The sequence below is a fragment of the Anticarsia gemmatalis genome, chromosome 7 (assembly GCF_050436995.1).
Source record: "Anticarsia gemmatalis isolate Benzon Research Colony breed Stoneville strain chromosome 7, ilAntGemm2 primary, whole genome shotgun sequence".
In the NCBI taxonomy this organism is placed as follows: domain Eukaryota; kingdom Metazoa; phylum Arthropoda; class Insecta; order Lepidoptera; family Erebidae; genus Anticarsia; species Anticarsia gemmatalis.
This window is the reverse complement of record NC_134751.1, coordinates 10,973,418-10,991,762: the sequence shown is the minus strand read 5'-3', so window position 1 is coordinate 10,991,762 and position 18,345 is coordinate 10,973,418. Positions and strand designations below refer to the sequence as shown.

Genomic DNA, 18,345 nt, shown 5'->3' with positions numbered 1-18,345 from the left:
AAGGTACATATGTATATCGAATTGCATTTTTATAAGTTTTAACTTTTAGACGTACGTATATTCGGTTAGTTTAATGATAGGCATGAGAGAAAATATGTGGTTGTTCCTAACAACTTTTTTACCAGGATTAAAGATGTTCGATATGAGAAAAATTATAGGCTGTTACTGATGCCAAATCTACAAACTATTATAGAGTTGTGGACGGATAAAAACAAAACGATTGTCAAAAAGATTTACACTTAGTCGTTACATAATTTATAGATCTGCAATATAGAGCTGAATTGACTGAATTTCAATGTTTAGACGAAATTGTTTCGCTGAAACCTGACGAAATTATAACATTACTTTGGCACATTAAACTTTATTATAATCAACGCTCAATGTCGTGATAAACTATTATCCACTGCGAAAACTGTTTATGAATAATGTACACATGGCATCGGTCGGTTAGAATTTACGAGGCATCTGAGTCGTTCAAACTGGAGCTTACATCTGATGTTATTTCGGTGTTGGTGTCAAAACGACACTGCTCTAAAAATGTCTGTACTGAAGGAGGATAGCGTGCTGGGTGGATTCGCGAGAGCTTCGCTGGGCGGGCGGCGCGGGGGCGCGGGGCGCGCGGGGCGGCGGCGCCTACGCAGCGCCCGCCGCACCTTGCCGCCCGCTTCGCACCAGTCAGCAACTGTGACTCGTGTTGGCTGAACCATCTATAGGGTCATCTTCTTTTTCTTTGCCGTAGGTGAGTTTTAGTGAAAGTTTAATAATTCTACTAACATGTAAAACGATTATCCGCAAGATTATTGAAGTGCATTTAACGTTCAGTGAAGTGATACATCAAAGTCGTGGTAAATCGGAGCGCGGTGATGCATCGGTCTCGCGGCTAGTGTGTGTGAAATGGCAACCTTATGGTGTGTCAAAATATTCTGCACTCAAGTGATGTTCCGTAATCTTTGAATTTGTACGATAATAGATCCTATATGACGTCATTGATAAAATATTCTGTGCTTTCGTCATCGGTTGTAAAATAATTTTCAGTTTAAAATAAAATAAAACCACTTTTTTTACTAAAGTCAAATAATATTTGAAAATTAACAAACGCGTGATCAATTAAAATTAAATCAACACGGCGAATTAAAATAGTTTTTATACTGAATCTGGATATTGCACATAGGATTTGAGGGCAAACATTTTCATTAACATGATTGTGAATAGTTATAGAATAGTCCTACTGATTGATTGTAAAGGTTAGGACTCGTGTTAAATCATTTTGAACAACGAGGTCTATAAAAATTTAAGATCTTTCATATAAACTAAATGAAATTATTCAACATAATATTTGTCAACTCTTAAAATTTTTGAAATATTTTGTGAAATTTATTTAATTATGATCTACATCAAATTAATAAAAAAATTGAATCAATTGTTGCGGAGAGTTTTGAATAGGTATCTAACTTCTGTAAATATTAAGACGATATCATTTTACGCTCCAACATCGGTCCGCTTTGCATAACGTTCGAAACCCGAGTAACCGATCTGAAGCGTCCGCGCAACCAAATTAGGATGCGCTATATGCGAGCCAACCTATTTCAGTATTTTCACTCGCCCGCGCACCACCCGAACTTTGCCGAGCGTACCCGAACAGGCCCGAACCTAATTGTGGAATTTTCATTACGTTGGCAACCGTTTATTACACGGATTCTTTTACAATTTTCAACGTAACTATTTTCATGTTCTAATTATAGATTGTTTTTTTTAAACGAGACTTTAACTATGCGTTGTCTGTACCGGTTGCATAAACCGTGTTCAAAGAATGATTCATGATACAATTTAATACTGTAGAATATGGAAAATGTAGGGTACGTAGCCGGACTTAAAGTATCAAGTGTCGGTGTTCACACGTCAACGTCTAGTTGGCTTTCGGCCAAAACGTTTCGAATAACGAACTCGTTTCTTATGACTATGGCCAAATACGCGTTATTTATTATCATTAATGGTATTTTGTTGTTCTCACAACTTATGATATTAAATTGTACCTTGACTCTGATTTACTAATAATTGTCGAGAATAAATAATACTTAGCTTATTAAATCTTATAAAAGGATCATAATTAAGCAATAACATAATTTCTCGACACATTTTCCTACTATCTAAAAAATTTGTCAGATATTGTTAGGCATCCGAATATAATGTAGTATTTTCTGAATCGTAAATATTTTTCCAAGTTATTAAATATCAAATTTCGTTTCCAGGACACCTAAACCAACAAAAACACAATGGCGGATGATGAAGTAAGGTAAGACATGAAAGGTCAAGGTGACAATGTGACCTCAACAAATAAGTGCAATACTTTAGTAAAAAAAACCAAACTAAGCTGTCTAAAGAGATATATAGCAAAAAAATCATGGTATACTTCGAATTACTCGCCATTTTCCACTAACATATGATAAAAAATATAATAGAACAATATCAAACAAATTAGCAGCGATCTCTACACCGCCTCTCAATGACTATTGGATAACTTATCAAACATTACGCACATCTCTGGCTCCAAGGGGTGGTTCAAATTTTAACATATTTCGTGTTATTTTCTTCTGTTTCATTGTTACTATCTGTGACCGGCGATGTTCCTGCTTCACCTGCTGTTCCCGTGGATTCAACATATAGTATTGAATACTATACCTTCTCGAGGCTAAGGTAATTGTTGCGCTTTTTAACCAACACCCATTGACATACACACACAGTACACATACACACATACTTCTCATATATTATTATCAAAGACGAAAAGATATTCTACGCGACAAAATTAAAGTAGTAGATTCAATATAGTTAAGAATTGATGTTCAGTTTTAAGGGAAATTATGTATACGTATTTTGTATATATGTATATTGTACAGTATTACTGTAAAGTAAACTAGGAATTGGCTGAAGTTCAAAAGAATGCTGATAGAGAAACTAAAATTATATTTATACATGAGTACAAGATCTTAACAACGAAAATATAAACGTTTTATAGAACACCAAGAACGATGTTTTTTAAACATTTTCTACACGAAATATAAACCACATTAAGGTTAATCTTCGCCATAATGTTCCGAAAAATTCCTTTCATTTTAATACAACAATTTTGTTTACAGCAGTTTTATATTTTTATGTAAAGTAAAAATTGTAAGTCGGTACAATTAGCACATTAGCCAATGTTTCCACAATGTCACTAATTACGCACAAATAATTATAATACACAATGTAACAAGCTTAATATAGATGTTTTAACGCACAGGAATTTAAGATACAGCACTTTTTACATAATACTCTATGTTGTAATATATTGTTTTTGGCGTCTAACTTTTTTTAATGTCAGGCAAACATAGACGTCATTGTCTATGGACGCAAGTGTCAAAATTTAACTCAATTATTTGAATGTTACTCCAGATTAATATTTTATATTACCTTTTTATACATTTAAATATATAAGATATACAGTTTTTAATAATATGAAAATTAAACCAAGTTATATCAATGCTAATAGACAAGTCGCGAATATGCCTCGTAATAATCAAATGTGTAATAACGGCAAAGCAATAAATAAGATTTAATGAGCCAAGGCCTAGCACATAGCACACATAATTAGTTTATAACCTACCAAGCTTCACAACACTCATAACCTACACTGCGATAGCAAACGCACTACAATAACACACAATTCTAAACCATTCTTTTACAATATTATCGAGCAAAAATATTAAATGAGAATTCTACAATGAATAAATTCTACTGGAAAATTATTGGTATTTGCTCTCCGTATTGTAAACGAATGCTAAATTATAAGCACAATATAAAGCAATTAAAAGGAAACCTCCGCCATAACATAAAGAAAAATCTTGTTGGAAATAGTAAAATTGTAATCCTAAAATATTTTTATCTGTATTTGCGATACCGTTGAGTATTAATAGTCTTCGTTCTATGGATCTAATTGCGAGGTATTGTGCCTGTAATTGTATTATAAATAAACACTTTAACTCAAGCAATAAGTTTAGCTTTTTGCCGTATACTGAGATTTATCTTTCTCTTTTACAGAAAAAGCGTCTCGAGGAGGTAAAGTAACGACGGATCAACGATCGTTTCATGGACGATTTACCCACTATACCTATCGAATATTTCTATATTCACTTGATCTTTTCACTTCATTTACCAACTCTCACACACATACACAGCACATACACAAACACAAAGTTCACACACACACACAGACACATGTACACACATATTACTTCACACACATAAAATCATATATAGAAACAAAAATATTGATACACAAACAATTTTACACATACGACCTACATACATTCTTGTAATCAATGACACATCTAACAGTTTCACAACACATTTTTTCTATAGCAAATATAACACACTTCACTAAACTAAAACAGACATGCCATTACCAATATCGAATATCTTCAGGCGAAGAAGGCCAAACAGGCCGAGATCGACCGCAAGCGTGCTGAGGTGCGCAAGCGTATGGAGGAGGCCTCCAAAGCCAAGAAGGCGAAGAAGGGTTTCATGACACCTGAGAGGAAGAAGAAGCTCAGGGTAAGTACTTATCAACAGTGGATTTCATAAACATGTCAGATGGAGGCGTATTCTAAGTCCACTGGCTCCCCCACAGTTGCTGCTGCGTAAGAAAGCCGCTGAGGAGTTGAAGAAGGAGCAGGAACGTAAAGCGGCCGAGAGGAGGCGCATCATTGAGGAGAGGTGCGGTAAACCCAAGAACATTGAAGATGCTAACGAAGGTAAATATTTTTCCACTTCCTCGCCACATTACTTTTACCTGTAATTGTATATCATGAACTATAGATATATCGCAAATATTATATGGACTTTGTGAAAGTTGATCATAAGAGTATGATATCACACTTCACTGTACGGCGATTTATCGAATCCATCATTGTTAATGTTATTACATACGGGTTCACTTCTAGTTACATTTTGTACATGTATTTTATCGCATTATAGATAGTATTTCGAGGGTTTGCAAAGAATACCACGAACGCATCAATCAGCTCGAGGACGAAAAGTTCGATCTGGAATACATCGTTAAAAGAAAAGATATGGAGGTAGAGAGATGAGCTGCTCACGACGTAGCTCTATTTTGACGAACTCACAAAACTTACAAAGACTTTACTTTCAATATTAAAATAATATCTAACGAAACTTGTGACATGTCAAGTGCCGTGTTGTCTTTACTTCGTCAGCTGGCTTAACAAGATGTTAACGGTGTGTTAGGCCGTTAGTGTCTCCGGCCTACCTGTCTGTCTAACGCGTTTCTGTATTTCTTCTAAACTCCATGTGAATTCGTTGATCTCATTGCAAACTTTCTATCTTCTACATTTCCGTCTTCCTCTTAAACTTACACCTTGGCTAACTGCTGGTCGATGTAGCGCGATGCCACCGCGGCAGCGCGGCGGGGCGCTGGTGGCGCACGGGGTACGCTTGCGGACGATGCCACGGTTGTGTCGAGTACTGCCGAGTACTGCCGAGTACCGACGAGTGCGTAGTACAGCGCGAGTAACACTTGTTGATGTTGTAGCGGCTCTCACGAGCATCATAACCGGTTACCATCAGCGTATCACCAAGCTCGAAGAGGAGAAGTACGATCACGAGATGGAGGTGGCCCGCAAACAGCTCGAGGTCTGACCTGGTTTGGGCGCAACGCAATTATTTCGCTCTCGTTTGAGTAGTTCATGCCGATATGTGACTAGTTTAAAATATTGTTTTGTTTTCGCAGAAAATTTCATAATTGTCAATTTACGGAGCTGAAAATAAAAGATACCTCTTAACCGTGTGGATAACAAGTAAATTTAAAAACGCTAAAATAACAACGACCCGTTGTAGCAATTCCGAAGCTGCAATAGATTTTGTAGATATTCTCATCGAGTTTTAAGTCAATAACAACATTGATTATGTTTCAGTAATATTGTCCATTTGATACCCACCTCAGTACTGATCATGTAGCTTCGCTTACGCTTTGAGTCCACCAGTCAAAGGTCCCTAGATATCGTGTCCACTACACAGCAACAACACAGACCCGTGAGACAGTCGACGAAGCGCCGAAATTCTTTAAAACTTAAAATGTGATTATGTTTTTCTTTAGCGGAACTCCAGACGATTTGTCAAATGTACTGGCACAGAATATACAACCTAGAGGGGGATAAATATGAACTAGAACGAGCGATCGAAATTAGGAAAATGGAGGTAAACTACATAATTAGGATTGGGAATGCATATGACATGATATGAGTTGATTCTGATTTAGTTGTTTCGACATGACATGATAGTTGTACGGCTCACCGCACACATGCACACGTCGCTCCACGTCGACAGACGCAGGTTACTCACACCGATGCCCATGCTCATTCTGCTGGCTCAATAATATGTCTTTCCTTTTTCTATAGCAATGCTCAAGAGAATAATACAGGAGTATTATGACCGCATGTATGTGTGTGAGGGCCAGAAGTGGGATTTGGAACATGAAGTCAGGAAAAGAGATTATGAGGTATTGACCAATACTTTATAACCATTGTGAATACCACAGTCATCGATTCTGTAACAAACGTGCGCGTGTGAAAGTTCGTGTTTATACATTGATAACGCTTTGTAAGTTTTCGGTTGTTTGTTGTTGAGTTGTAAATAACGGTGGAAGGTCGGTTCGTTAGTGCTGTACGTTGTAGACGCGTGTGTGCGTGACGTTGGCGGGGCGGACGCGGGCGCAACTCCGCCCCGCGCACGGTGAGGCGTGCGGTGCAAAATCGATCTCCGCCGGCGCCGGCGCGCGGCGTGGCGCGTCATTGACATGGAGCTTACACCATTAACTACACTAACTACAGTAACTACAGTAACTACAGTAACCGCCACCGGCGTAACAGTAACTGTAACACCACTGCACTCACACTGGCGCCCGGCGCTGCATGCTCGCGTAACTCTCATCATAATATCTATGTACGTATGTCTATGTATTGTACTATATGATGTCAGCGCGCCCTCGTTCTGTCTACTGTTACTGTTTAATGTCTTCAATTGATGTGTCGTGTCGGTCATCATCGATATGCTTTCCATGTTCATATTGTTCATCCTTACCAGTATCATCTCGTCACCCACTGCTTACCCGCTAAAGCTTTGCTTGTTGCATGACAACTATATTATATAATATATAATTTATGTAACAATCTTCCCCTAAAAGATTTTAATAAATCATTTCTAAAATAGTATGGCACTTGAATAATATGTTAAAGTGTGTCGAAGTACATAATATAATCAAGCATAATCGCTGCATCTGCCAGTGTGTCGCTTCATGTGTGGTGGCGAGCTTAGTGGCCTTACTGAATTTTCTCTTTTTTATGATAACAATAAGAGAACCGTTGAGGTGTAATTGGAACGCTGGACTGGTTCCTCTATTGGCACACGCAAGTGCATAGTGTAAGTGAAACTTCTTGTTCCAAATCTCCAACTTTTCACGTATGTGCAGTTATATTCCGCGCGACATGTTTGCGTGTTCGGTTGCTGATATACCCCACAAAACCTTTTGCAATACCAATACCTGTATACACCGAGTGTTAAATTGAAAGTGCCATGCTCTGGTCGATGTTGCCCGCCCCCTTCCTGCGTGTCCGAGCGAGGCGTCCTCGGCCACTCGGAACGTCCACATCACTTATTCGGGACACGGAGTGGTGTATACTATGCTCACTTGCGAGTCCAAAGACACACAGTACCTACATCAGTATCCACATACAAACCCACATTTGCAAGTCTGGATCGATTTTGCACCGTCATTCCATGATACACATTCTATGCAACGTGGTACTCATACATTGATCGTCGATGTATACAGAAAGATTCCATCGCAACATACATTAATAGTCATTTGGATAAATGTATAATTTAACTAGCATATCGACAAGCGCTCAATATGTTACAACTTCGATCACTGGAGTAGTATTAGAAGCACCCTGTATGTCGACCGACGCACGGTTCGCTCCTCGAAGCAGTACAATATTGTTGGCGCTCGTGTTCTCGTGTTATATACTTATATGTTGCACATGTATTATATCCTGCACATATCAATGTACATTTGTGAATATATCTAGATTGTTGAGACACAGGAGCTGCAGGCGGCCAGCTACCAATCACGAGGCACGATAAGTAGATCTCTTGCACGAGTATTACCAATACCGACTGTTACTTGTACCTTATAGTCCACGTTGTGACCATGTATGCGTAGGTAGAGAGCACAGGCTAAAGATATATAGATCAATACATTGATCCGGGGTGATCCACAGAATGTTCCCACAGACCACAGAAAAGAAACAAACTACAAGCTCGCAAATAACACCGCCTAATCTATGCTCAGCTCTATATCTTGTTCTGTGCTTTTCTAGTATTAATATTTCAAGTTCTATTTTCTCTTAATCTCATTTGCGTGGGTGGTTTTGTTTTCATTTTAGAGTTGTTGAGCTTCAGATGTGACATAATGGTCTATGTGCATTGCATGAGGTTTCCCTTGTTGAAACAAACATTGCACAAGTTTGAACTTCCCGTTTGTCGTGTGTTATTTGATTACAATAATAAATGTACAACACATAGATGTGTTGTACATTTATTATTGTAATCAATGTGAATCAGTGTGATTGGTATCAATGAAACAAACTTGTGAAATGAATTCATTAAGTTATTTCATTAATGGTTGGTAAAACTATTATATCCTTATAATTATTATACATACAACATTTTATATTATCTATTTTAATACATATCTTATTATACCTATTTACATAATTTATTCTTCATTTAATTTTCATTTCAACAATTACTATTCGATTCATATCTTAAATATTTATAATATCTATTTGGAATGATATTAAAAGCATTATTAAAGTTTTAGTAGAAATATAACATTTCCTTTTGGTTCCTCAACATCCGCTAATGTTTTATTAACTTGGCAAAATATTTGGAACAGTGCACTAAAACTATTTTATTTTAACAGATCTCCGACCTGAACTCTCAAGTCAACGACCTCAGAGGCAAATTGTGAGTACAGCTTCATAGTTACATTATTATAAATCATGAATATCTTGAGTGGGGGATTAAGTTACTATTAAGTTTACAACCGCCCTCTCTGTAAAGGTAAATAGTCTTTGGAAATCAGTAGTTTTTAATGACGGAAAGTGTTTTTGTAAAATTGCTGGGTCATACAATGATATTCTGAACGGGAGTAAGAGGCTCGCAGCCACTGCATCGCAGTTCTCTTTTGTTACGATCTCATTGTATCGTAGCCGTTATTAAATATGAACACACATACCACAAAATACAAAGGACCTTGTACATTGTTAGCGAGTGAATTCAAACTTCCTCAGCTCGTAAAAACACTGGGTGAAAATCTCAACAAAATTGCTTGTGTGAATTGGGTACGGGTTGAAAATTTATTGTTGATTTCGAAATTAAGCTTTATGCAGGGTCAGAAAGTAATTTTATGGTATTTTTTAATCTTTATAGCAAAGGCAAATTCCTCCTGCCTCCGTGGCGCAGTGGTTTAGGTCACCACGCCAAAAGCCATTGCGACGGAAGGTCGTGGGTTCGATTCCCACACGGAGCAATTAATTGTGCGATCCACAAATAATTGTTTCGAGTCTGGCTGTGCTTTGTGTCCGTTGTTTGTATGTTTGTAAAAGTCCCCGCGACACAAGAGCAATAAATTATTAGTGTGGGAGTTGTTAAAAAAAAGGAATAAAAGAACCTTAATATAATCTTGACGTGAAATACATGATATTTTTTTCTCTCCACAGCGTCAAACCTACACTGAAGAAGGTGTCCAAATATGAAAACAAATTCGCCAAGCTCCAGAAGAAGGCCGCCGAATTCAACTTCCGTAACCAGTTGAAGGTTGTCAAAAAGAAGGAGTTCACCCTTGAAGAAGAAGACAAAGAGGTAAGAAATCGAATCGTGATGATATTAATAATCCTTAGAAAAATATTATTGAATAGAATATAGGTGAAAGAAGCAGAGTAGGTGTTACAGATGTAGACAACCTTAGATCATGATGTCATGATGAAAATAATAGAGAATTTCCTGGCAAGTCCAAAGTATCCTAGCAGCTATTACGTCCATTTCTTAAAAGTGTGACGGATAGAAAGGTGACATAGTTACAAAATTACACTATTCTTCTACACGATCAAGTTTACCGATAATTTGATATTCAAAAACATGTTACTTACTTTCAGTTTTGAGAAATTCCTTTGGGAATTTTTCGCCTGTCTGTTGTTAGTACATTCGTAGTAGTACTTACTTTTAACATTCTTCTAACATACTTGAATATGTAGTTAATTATATTATTTGCTTAATCATTTTCTAAAACTATTACTTCTTTTCTTTTGAAACTAAAATTAAACTCTTCTAAATTATTTTCTTACATAACTTATTATACTTCATTAACATCATTCTTGATAACTGCTTCTACTACATTTATTCGGGTTCGAGTCCCGGTACTTGTAACAAGATATCTTATAGTTAGAGGTAGAGTAATGTTTTACTTAAAGCATCACTTACAAACTCATCTTCTACAGGCCAAGAAAGCGGAGAAAGCTGATTGGGCTATCGGAAAGAAGTAGACCATAAACTAACAGTCAGTTTCTTACAATCATTCTCCACTGTTGAATAAATGATGACCTATTTTTTAATTACTCGATAATTTAATATAAATAAATCATTTTTTTCTACGATATCTCTTTTAAATCTAATTCCATCCAAACCTGACAAAACGAGGTGAGAAAGAGTTTGGATGACGCGCTAAATACAGCTTTAACTGTAGATGTGTCTCATATTATATAACATTCTAATTTAAATCCTCCCCGACCAAAGGCTTACGCTGCAACGTTTTTTATATGAAAGTGAGTTTATTCCAGTTCTCTGGCAATCCCCCGCAAAGCTTCGCAAATCCTTTTAAATAGGAACTTAAACTATATTCCAAAGCAGTTTTTTAATTTACTTCAAGTGACTAACATTCTCAAATAAATCTGCATTTAGGTATATCAAAATTTTCTCTAAATTCGTGTTTGAGATCTTCAACTACTCACCTACATCTATACATAGCCACACACCCATACACTTACGTACATACATTCACACACATTAGATTATTTACACACCTCCGGCATTTTGCTCAACTATCACAAACAAAAGTTAACTAACTACACACTGATTCAATTTGGGATTCTTGAAAACTTTGGAAATTGTAGCACGAATCTGAACTGATACTGAATCTGTGTTTGTAATATCATAACACCGTAAGGGCTATTCGAAAGCTGAGAAAAAAAAGATTTGATTATTTTGGGGTGTATTGAGTGTAGGCGTTCAATGATTTTGAGGTTGTCAATGTAGAATAGATGAAAATAATATAGTTACAATATGATGATGCGATGTTCCACAGGGTGGCGCTGCAGCCAAGGTAAATAGAACGTAAAGCGACAACGCGTACAGACACGTTTTAATTTAGACGTTGCTCATACACGCGGCATGTATTATTTTCAGCACAGCTATGAGATGTACCGTTATTAGAGTGGCTACAATTACCTAGTTTATTTTTCACTGAAGCTGAAGATCTTTGCCAAATCAGACACATTAACGATTGGCATCAATTCGTTTTGTATATTTCATTCGGCCACCTGTTTTCAAGGGCGCGCTATTCGAGTCAAGGTTTTATTAGTTTTCCTTTAAAATATCTAAAGTTATTTGTAAAGGAAAAGTAATAATGACTACGATGAAGCTGCATAGAAACCCTTAGCAGATTTATTGTACAAAGCTTTGTGTGAGACACACACGTGCGCTACGAGGCGTACACACACATTCCACGTTGTATTATAAAACAGTTATTCTAGGTTGCTACACAAAACGCTTCGGTTTTTATAGCAAAGTTTTTCTAGATGTGTTCCATGTACCTACTTCAAAGCTTTGGAGCGTGTGCTTTAGACAATTATTTTGTACGATTCGATGAACCTATTGTTACACCTCGGCATACGCCACACGGCGAGGCGCTTCAAGTATTTGAGCACTCGCGTATTAAGTATTATGGCGTATGGTGCGGTGGCTCTGTTGTTCAGGAGCACCAATGAAGGCTTATACCAAGGAAAACGGTGTCAATTTTATTTTTAAATATTATGGCAAATAAAATATTTTTTATGATTCGGTAAAATAAAATTTGCACCCTTTAATGACTTGGTCTGTTACGATGGCATTTGTATATATTTTATGACTCTTGCTTCATCAATTTTCGAGCAGTTTGCCTGTCACGTGCGTATCTGGGTATATAGCCGTGGTACGCCGTCGACTTCGATATAAATCACTGACTCCATGAATACTTTACTAACATGAGACGTTTGTTTCCACAGAAAAAGCCAGACTGGTCCAAGGGCAAGCCAGGAGACCAGAAGGTAAAAGAGGAAGAGGTTGAGGCATGAACTGTTGATCACCCCCACCTACTATAAGACCTGTACTATATGTCGGTTGACAATTGTTATTAACTATCTACACATTGTGATATACCTACCCTATGTGGCCATCCGTGTCGACCCGCGGGTCATCCCGTAGGTATTTTCCACCAAATAGTTGCTCCATAGATTTCTGTGTAATTATTATCGATTGAACAACCGCATACCATTTCGAACATGTCAAAATAATTTTTATATAATTATTTATTTATTAAATAATTTTTTTGTAAGATAAAATAATTAATAAAATTAATTTTCTGTACTGTATTTACATGTTGTGGATGTCATTTATGTTTCCCGTGTACCCTGTGTCCTTGTGTATCCTTATATGTTGTTTGATCCGTACCATCAAAACCTTATATTATACAATTTATGTAGTGTGTTTAAAATTGAATATTGATTAGTAATAATACCCAACTTCCTTATTAAATGAAGTCAAGATAATACAAATCTGCGAGGAAAATTTCAAAGAAAAGTTTTATTATAACGGGTTTTAGAATGCGCTCAAATAAAATGAGCATTTCAATGGCACTGGAGTTTTCTTTGAAGGACCGTTAACGTCTGTCGGAGACAGGAATGGACAGAGCCAGTGGAAATGTATTAAATAAGAGGGGAGAGCGGAATAAAACCTTACCCATGATAATTTCTTTCTGTACTAAACGCTAATGATGTTCATTAAGATCTTTGAATACACGTCATTGAGGGAAAGCATTTCAATACCCTGAAATACCTTTTTGTCTTTAATGAAAGATGTTTATTATTCGTACTCAACAGACAATAGATACTAATCCCGTTAAAGGTATTATCAGCGCATAAATGTGAAACGAAATTGTTTTTTTTTGTTTTATACCCGTACTCTGAAATACTCTCAATCCGCACGATGTATCCTTTCTGATCCTTTATATCCCTCGAGCCCGCATACAATTTTATGTTCAAAAAAGGTAGACTCTATGTTGTTTGGATTGTTATGTCCATGTAGATTAGATTATCGAATAAATGTGAATGTTTGTATCCTGTTTTTGAAGTGATGTGGCTGTCACGGAACCACGACAGAAAAAGTAAGTAACCGATTTTGTAGAGAATGCACACCTGTGTTTTGTTTTTTTATTTAGATTTATTCGTATCATTATATAGCTCTTAGCATTAAGATAGAAAATCAAATCACATAAAACTTAAGAATAAGTTACGTAATATTTATTCTCACTCCCCAAAGTATAGTAAACAAACTTAGGGGTCGACGACAAACGAACTTAGATTTACTATCTTAAAACGGTAGTCCCGTGTGTCATCGGGTCACGAACACAAAAGAGTTATGCAAAAGTATGTTGACAAACTTTGGGTTGAGTTTTAGTAAACTCATAAGTTTTGAATATTTGACCCCAGGATCAATCGATTACTAGTTTTTTTCATATAGAGCTTATAGAAAATAAGGTACTCTATAGTCCATATTGTAAAGTGTACCTAAATAAGTAAACCTAAATCTGTATCTGGTTCTTACATGTAGTGGTTATTTTAAACATATGCATATAGTAAGGGTTGTATCCAACCAAAGCCAGTTTGGAATATTTCTAGTAAGTATACATTATGAACTATATTCCAACAACTTAGCGTATACATATATAATCTTCCAAAATTTATTAGCTTAAAATGATATGCGTCATTTCAATAACGTGCAAAACAAACGCTGTCAAGTGGTCCCAGGTAGGGGTCCATAGAAATGAAAGCCATTATTTTTAATACCGGTAAAAATATAATAGATAATATTCTTTGTCATAAGTGTTAGAACGCGTAAAATAAAACGACTAAGCGTAATGGTCTGCACGCACATAAAAGATTTATGTTGAGACATTATAAAACGCGGCTGCCGTATTATTGACATTCTTGTTTTCAGTTTGATCATTTCGAAAAGAAAGTACCATAAGACAATCCTTAATAAAGTATATATCACTTAGCTTCTCTAGAATAGTTGTGTAGTGGCGTGACATAGAGACATTCTCGTCGTTTTAACATTTCCCATTGATAGCACTTAGTGGTTTCACATCGGGCGTATTTTTCCTGCAAACACTACTACTACACTTACTTCCAGATATTTGTTTGGTAGCACCTGTCAAATAGAAAAAGGCTGGGAAACGCGCCAAAATACGCTCGGAGTATAAACGATCTAACTCAATTTCTAGCGTTAAGTGAAATAAAAGTTCCCACAGTAAGTCATTAAGATTAGTTTTATAAAATCTTCAAGTGTCTGTATGCTGAATTTTCCTAACCACTATCGATTCAGCGTTTTAGCAGCCAGGGCATGACAAACAGACAGAGTTTTGCAATTGTAATATTAATAGAGATTATCCATACCATATAAAAAAATTAAAGCAATCAATTTGGTTTTAAAAGACCTTAAACCTACAAAATGTAAGAGTTTGTTGTAAGTATACTTGGTCCCTTCGCTGGCAGCTGTTGCTGAATCCTTTAGGTAAGTCTCAAACCACTTGAAGTCTGTACATTTAAAAGTTTGTTTAGTCTATGAAGCCTTCATTCTTGACTTGCTTATTTAACAGCCTCTTCATTTACATTGTTTCTTCTCTTCATAACTTGTTGAAGACGTTTTGTGTTATTTTAAAGTCTTTTGTTGAAATTTTAGATAAAGTACCCAGTTTGTTTTTAGTTAATGCCTCGAGAGTATGAAATTCAACAATTTGATATTTAAATCAATAGTATTGAGTTATACAATTTAAAATGTTATGCCCATAATAAGTATAATTTCATCATTAATTCGTAATGACCACCCAAAAATAGCACAAAGCTGAAACTCCAAGTGGCTTTACATTACGCCCGCAATCGGCTTATCGGAAAATTGCTTCAATAAAATCATAAAATTAATAATGTCTACCGCAAAATTAATTATTTCAGTATTCATTATGGATATCGTTAAGTTAATTGAGTTAAATAAACTATAGGCGATGACGTTAACATGCAAAATTAACGAAATGTTCAACAATTCGCTTTGAGATTTATTTATGAGGTTTAATTTATGTTTCTCTCGTACCGAGGGGTCATTGTACTCTTTATTTATAAATGTGGGCTATCCACGCCTTGAATTTTGAATTGACCTGTGTAATTTCACCTTTGAGTTTGTTGTCATTCAAAAGCGTAGAATTGACAGAGCTCTCAGGTAGATGAGTACTGACCTGTATCATAGAAACTGAAATTCAACTACTTAGTTATTTAGGTACAGGGGTAAAACCCCGGCAGTGAAAACTAATTTTCAAATTTCACGTTTCTAACAGAGGTTTCTCTTCAAATTCATAATTTTATCAATTATGTGTTCGAATTTAGGCCTCACACAACTTTTTAATATTCATTATTTCAAACTAGAACACACTGAAACCGCAATTTCACATCAATTGCAAAATAAAGACGAGTCAATAGCGTGCAAGTTGTGCAACACACAAAGTTTTCGCACAAAAGCTTTGCCACAGAAATTGAGGTACCGCGCGCTGGCAACAATTTGTATAACCAAAATGTGTACAATTCACAATAATTGTGCTTTCAGTGCTAGTTGCTCACTTAAGCAAGCTTGTAAATACGACTTTTAACCAGCAGACTTAATTATGAACACACATCAGCATTTTGCTGTGCGCTTCTTTCTTTTCTTTATAATAACTGCTTCTTTAAAAGCATGTGCCATTATATCTATAAATGTAAGCAGCCAGTAATTAGGACTAATGTATATAGGAAGGTGAAGCTGGAGCGCCGCCCGCTGAAGGTGCCCCCGCAGCAGCGCCCGCGGACGGGGCCCCGCCAGCAGAAGGAGCCCCAGCTGCGGCTCCTCCAGCGGAAGGGGCCCCACCGGCCGAGGGAGCCCCAGCCGCCGCACCACCCGCGGAAGGAGCACCTGCGGCACCACCTGCAGAAGGAGCCCCAGCACCCGCAGCCCCACCTGCGGAAGGTAAAATTAGAAGCACTTTGCAGACACTCATGTCTAAGAACCCTTTTTTTCATTCGTGTTTCTTTAATTTCTCAGCCTTTTTTTACTTAAGAATTCGGCATACAACTAGTACAAAGGGACAATACGCATAAAAAAACACTTGAAGTAGTGGATTGAAGTACACGTTTAGTCTCGTTGTGACGTCATTGTTTTAATTTAGGTGCGCCGGCAGCGGCACCTGCGGCGCCAGCAGAAGGAGCCCCAGCGCCGGCCCCCGCGCCGCCTGCAGAAGGTAAATAGAAACCTTAAATAAGTTTTCTTCTTGTCTTGAATACTGCACACACACACACCGATTAAAATGATTTTTCCGTATTTTTATTCATAATATGTTATCTTTGTTTAATTTTGATTTAATTAATAATAATGTTTCCACAGGAGCACCGCCAGCGCCCGCGCCTGATGCAGCTGCCGCCCCCGCACCCGCCCCTGCAGCAGAGCCAGGTATTCAAAATTTTATAATTGTGCATGATTAATAGATTAAAAATAATTAAATAGTTCCAGTACTTAAAAGGATTTTGCATAGATAAATCTACATTAATTTTATGTTCTTAAAGAGGTACATAGTAAATGTATGTTTTTAACTTCAGCGCCTGCGCCCGCACCGGAGCCGGCACCCGCTGCGCCGGCCGCACCACCGCCAGTCGAAGGTACGGTAGTATACCAATGTCATTAATAATGTGATTTAAGCATAAAAATAATAAGATACCCAAACAAACAAAAAATTTAAAAATGATGGTGACTGTTTTTTTATTTTCAGCATCCGCCTAATAAATACCACTATCACACGTCTGAAGAACGGAAAAAAACAGTATCAAGTAACAACTTACACTACCTACGTATATTTTGGCATAGTGCTACTACGTACAGTACATACATGCCTTGTAATATTTATTATTATGAACTACGCAGTGTTTGTTATTTTTGTATCGAGTCGTGATCAACTTGTAGGTATTACATTTGTAAATTTTTGTACGATGTATAAAATGTAAATCAATTACAGTGAACTTGTTTCATTTAAAAACCGCCAGGGCCTTAAACATAGTATCAAATCCTTAACTTTCTATGTATGGAGCCTTATAACAATATAAACACACAATTATCATTTCATCTAAAAACTCTCATCTCATCTTAAATTAGCGAAACTATTCTACTAGTTTTAGTACAAAATCCCAACTAAATTAGTCGGCACGAAACGAGGTCGGATCATAGTATGGACACATGTTACAGGGACGTACTCGACCGTAATATCTCAGCCCTTATTACTCGGATACAAGGCTGGGCAATTTGGTGAACTCTTTGAGGTAACTGCCTTCCCTCCTACAATGTAATGTGGAACAATTCCACGGAATTGCCTATTGAAGGGACTCTACCCAACAGATTGCTGGTTATTCTTTATAATTGATATTAAAATTTGTTTACAGATTTCATTGTTATTGCTCGTCGTCGCCTTGTTGATGATGCTATTAAATTTAAGTTTATTAATACACAAGCTGTCGATATTGCTGTCCAAGGAAATATCAGGCGAAATTAGATTGAAACAACTTTTGTGTAAATGGCAACGGATAGGTTTAAATGTTCAGTTTAAGCTTTGAATTGTAGGCAGTGAAATAGAGTGTCTCTCTAGGGTTAATCTCAATGTAAGCCCGGACCTACATCAGAGTCAAATATATGGCTGTAGCTACAACCACACTAGGGCTTAGTCCAGTCACGACAATGTACTCGTACATTCTGTAGAGTGGATACTCGTTGTTATCAGAAAAGACTATAATAATTCTTTGTTTCCCAGAGCATTTTCTACGATAAAGAGATTTAATTACAGCATAAAATTAT

The 18,345-nt window shown here is 36.7% G+C and overlaps 2 protein-coding genes across 18 annotated transcripts; both read left to right on the top strand.

The window, feature by feature from the left end:
- The first annotated feature begins 593 nt into the window (after positions 1–593).
- Positions 594–12,804, top strand: wupA (troponin wings up A). 17 transcript variants are annotated; one of them, XM_076116057.1, is made up of 10 exons: positions 594–739; positions 2,250–2,288; positions 4,078–4,095; positions 4,462–4,590; positions 4,667–4,790; positions 6,152–6,252; positions 9,038–9,081; positions 9,837–9,978; positions 11,477–11,494; positions 12,435–12,804. In XM_076116057.1, the coding sequence occupies exons 2-10, from the start codon at positions 2,274–2,276 to the stop codon at positions 12,501–12,503; spliced, it is 660 nt and encodes a 219-aa protein (XP_075972172.1). In that variant the 5' UTR covers positions 594–739; positions 2,250–2,273; the 3' UTR covers positions 12,504–12,804. The 17 variants fall into 17 exon arrangements, with proteins under 17 accessions (XP_075972172.1, XP_075972184.1, XP_075972173.1 ...); XM_076116069.1 differs by lacking the exon at positions 11,477–11,494 and adding an exon at positions 10,614–10,672; XM_076116058.1 differs by lacking the exon at positions 6,152–6,252 and adding an exon at positions 5,588–5,688.
- Positions 12,805–14,946: 2,142 nt separating this feature from the next.
- Positions 14,947–18,046, top strand: LOC142974207 (uncharacterized). The gene is made up of 6 exons (XM_076116372.1): positions 14,947–16,476; positions 16,676–16,747; positions 16,891–16,956; positions 17,103–17,162; positions 17,273–17,330; positions 17,937–18,046. The coding sequence occupies exons 1-6, from the start codon at positions 16,207–16,209 to the stop codon at positions 18,044–18,046; spliced, it is 636 nt and encodes a 211-aa protein (XP_075972487.1). The 5' UTR covers positions 14,947–16,206.
- The last annotated feature ends 299 nt before the right edge of the window (positions 18,047–18,345 follow it).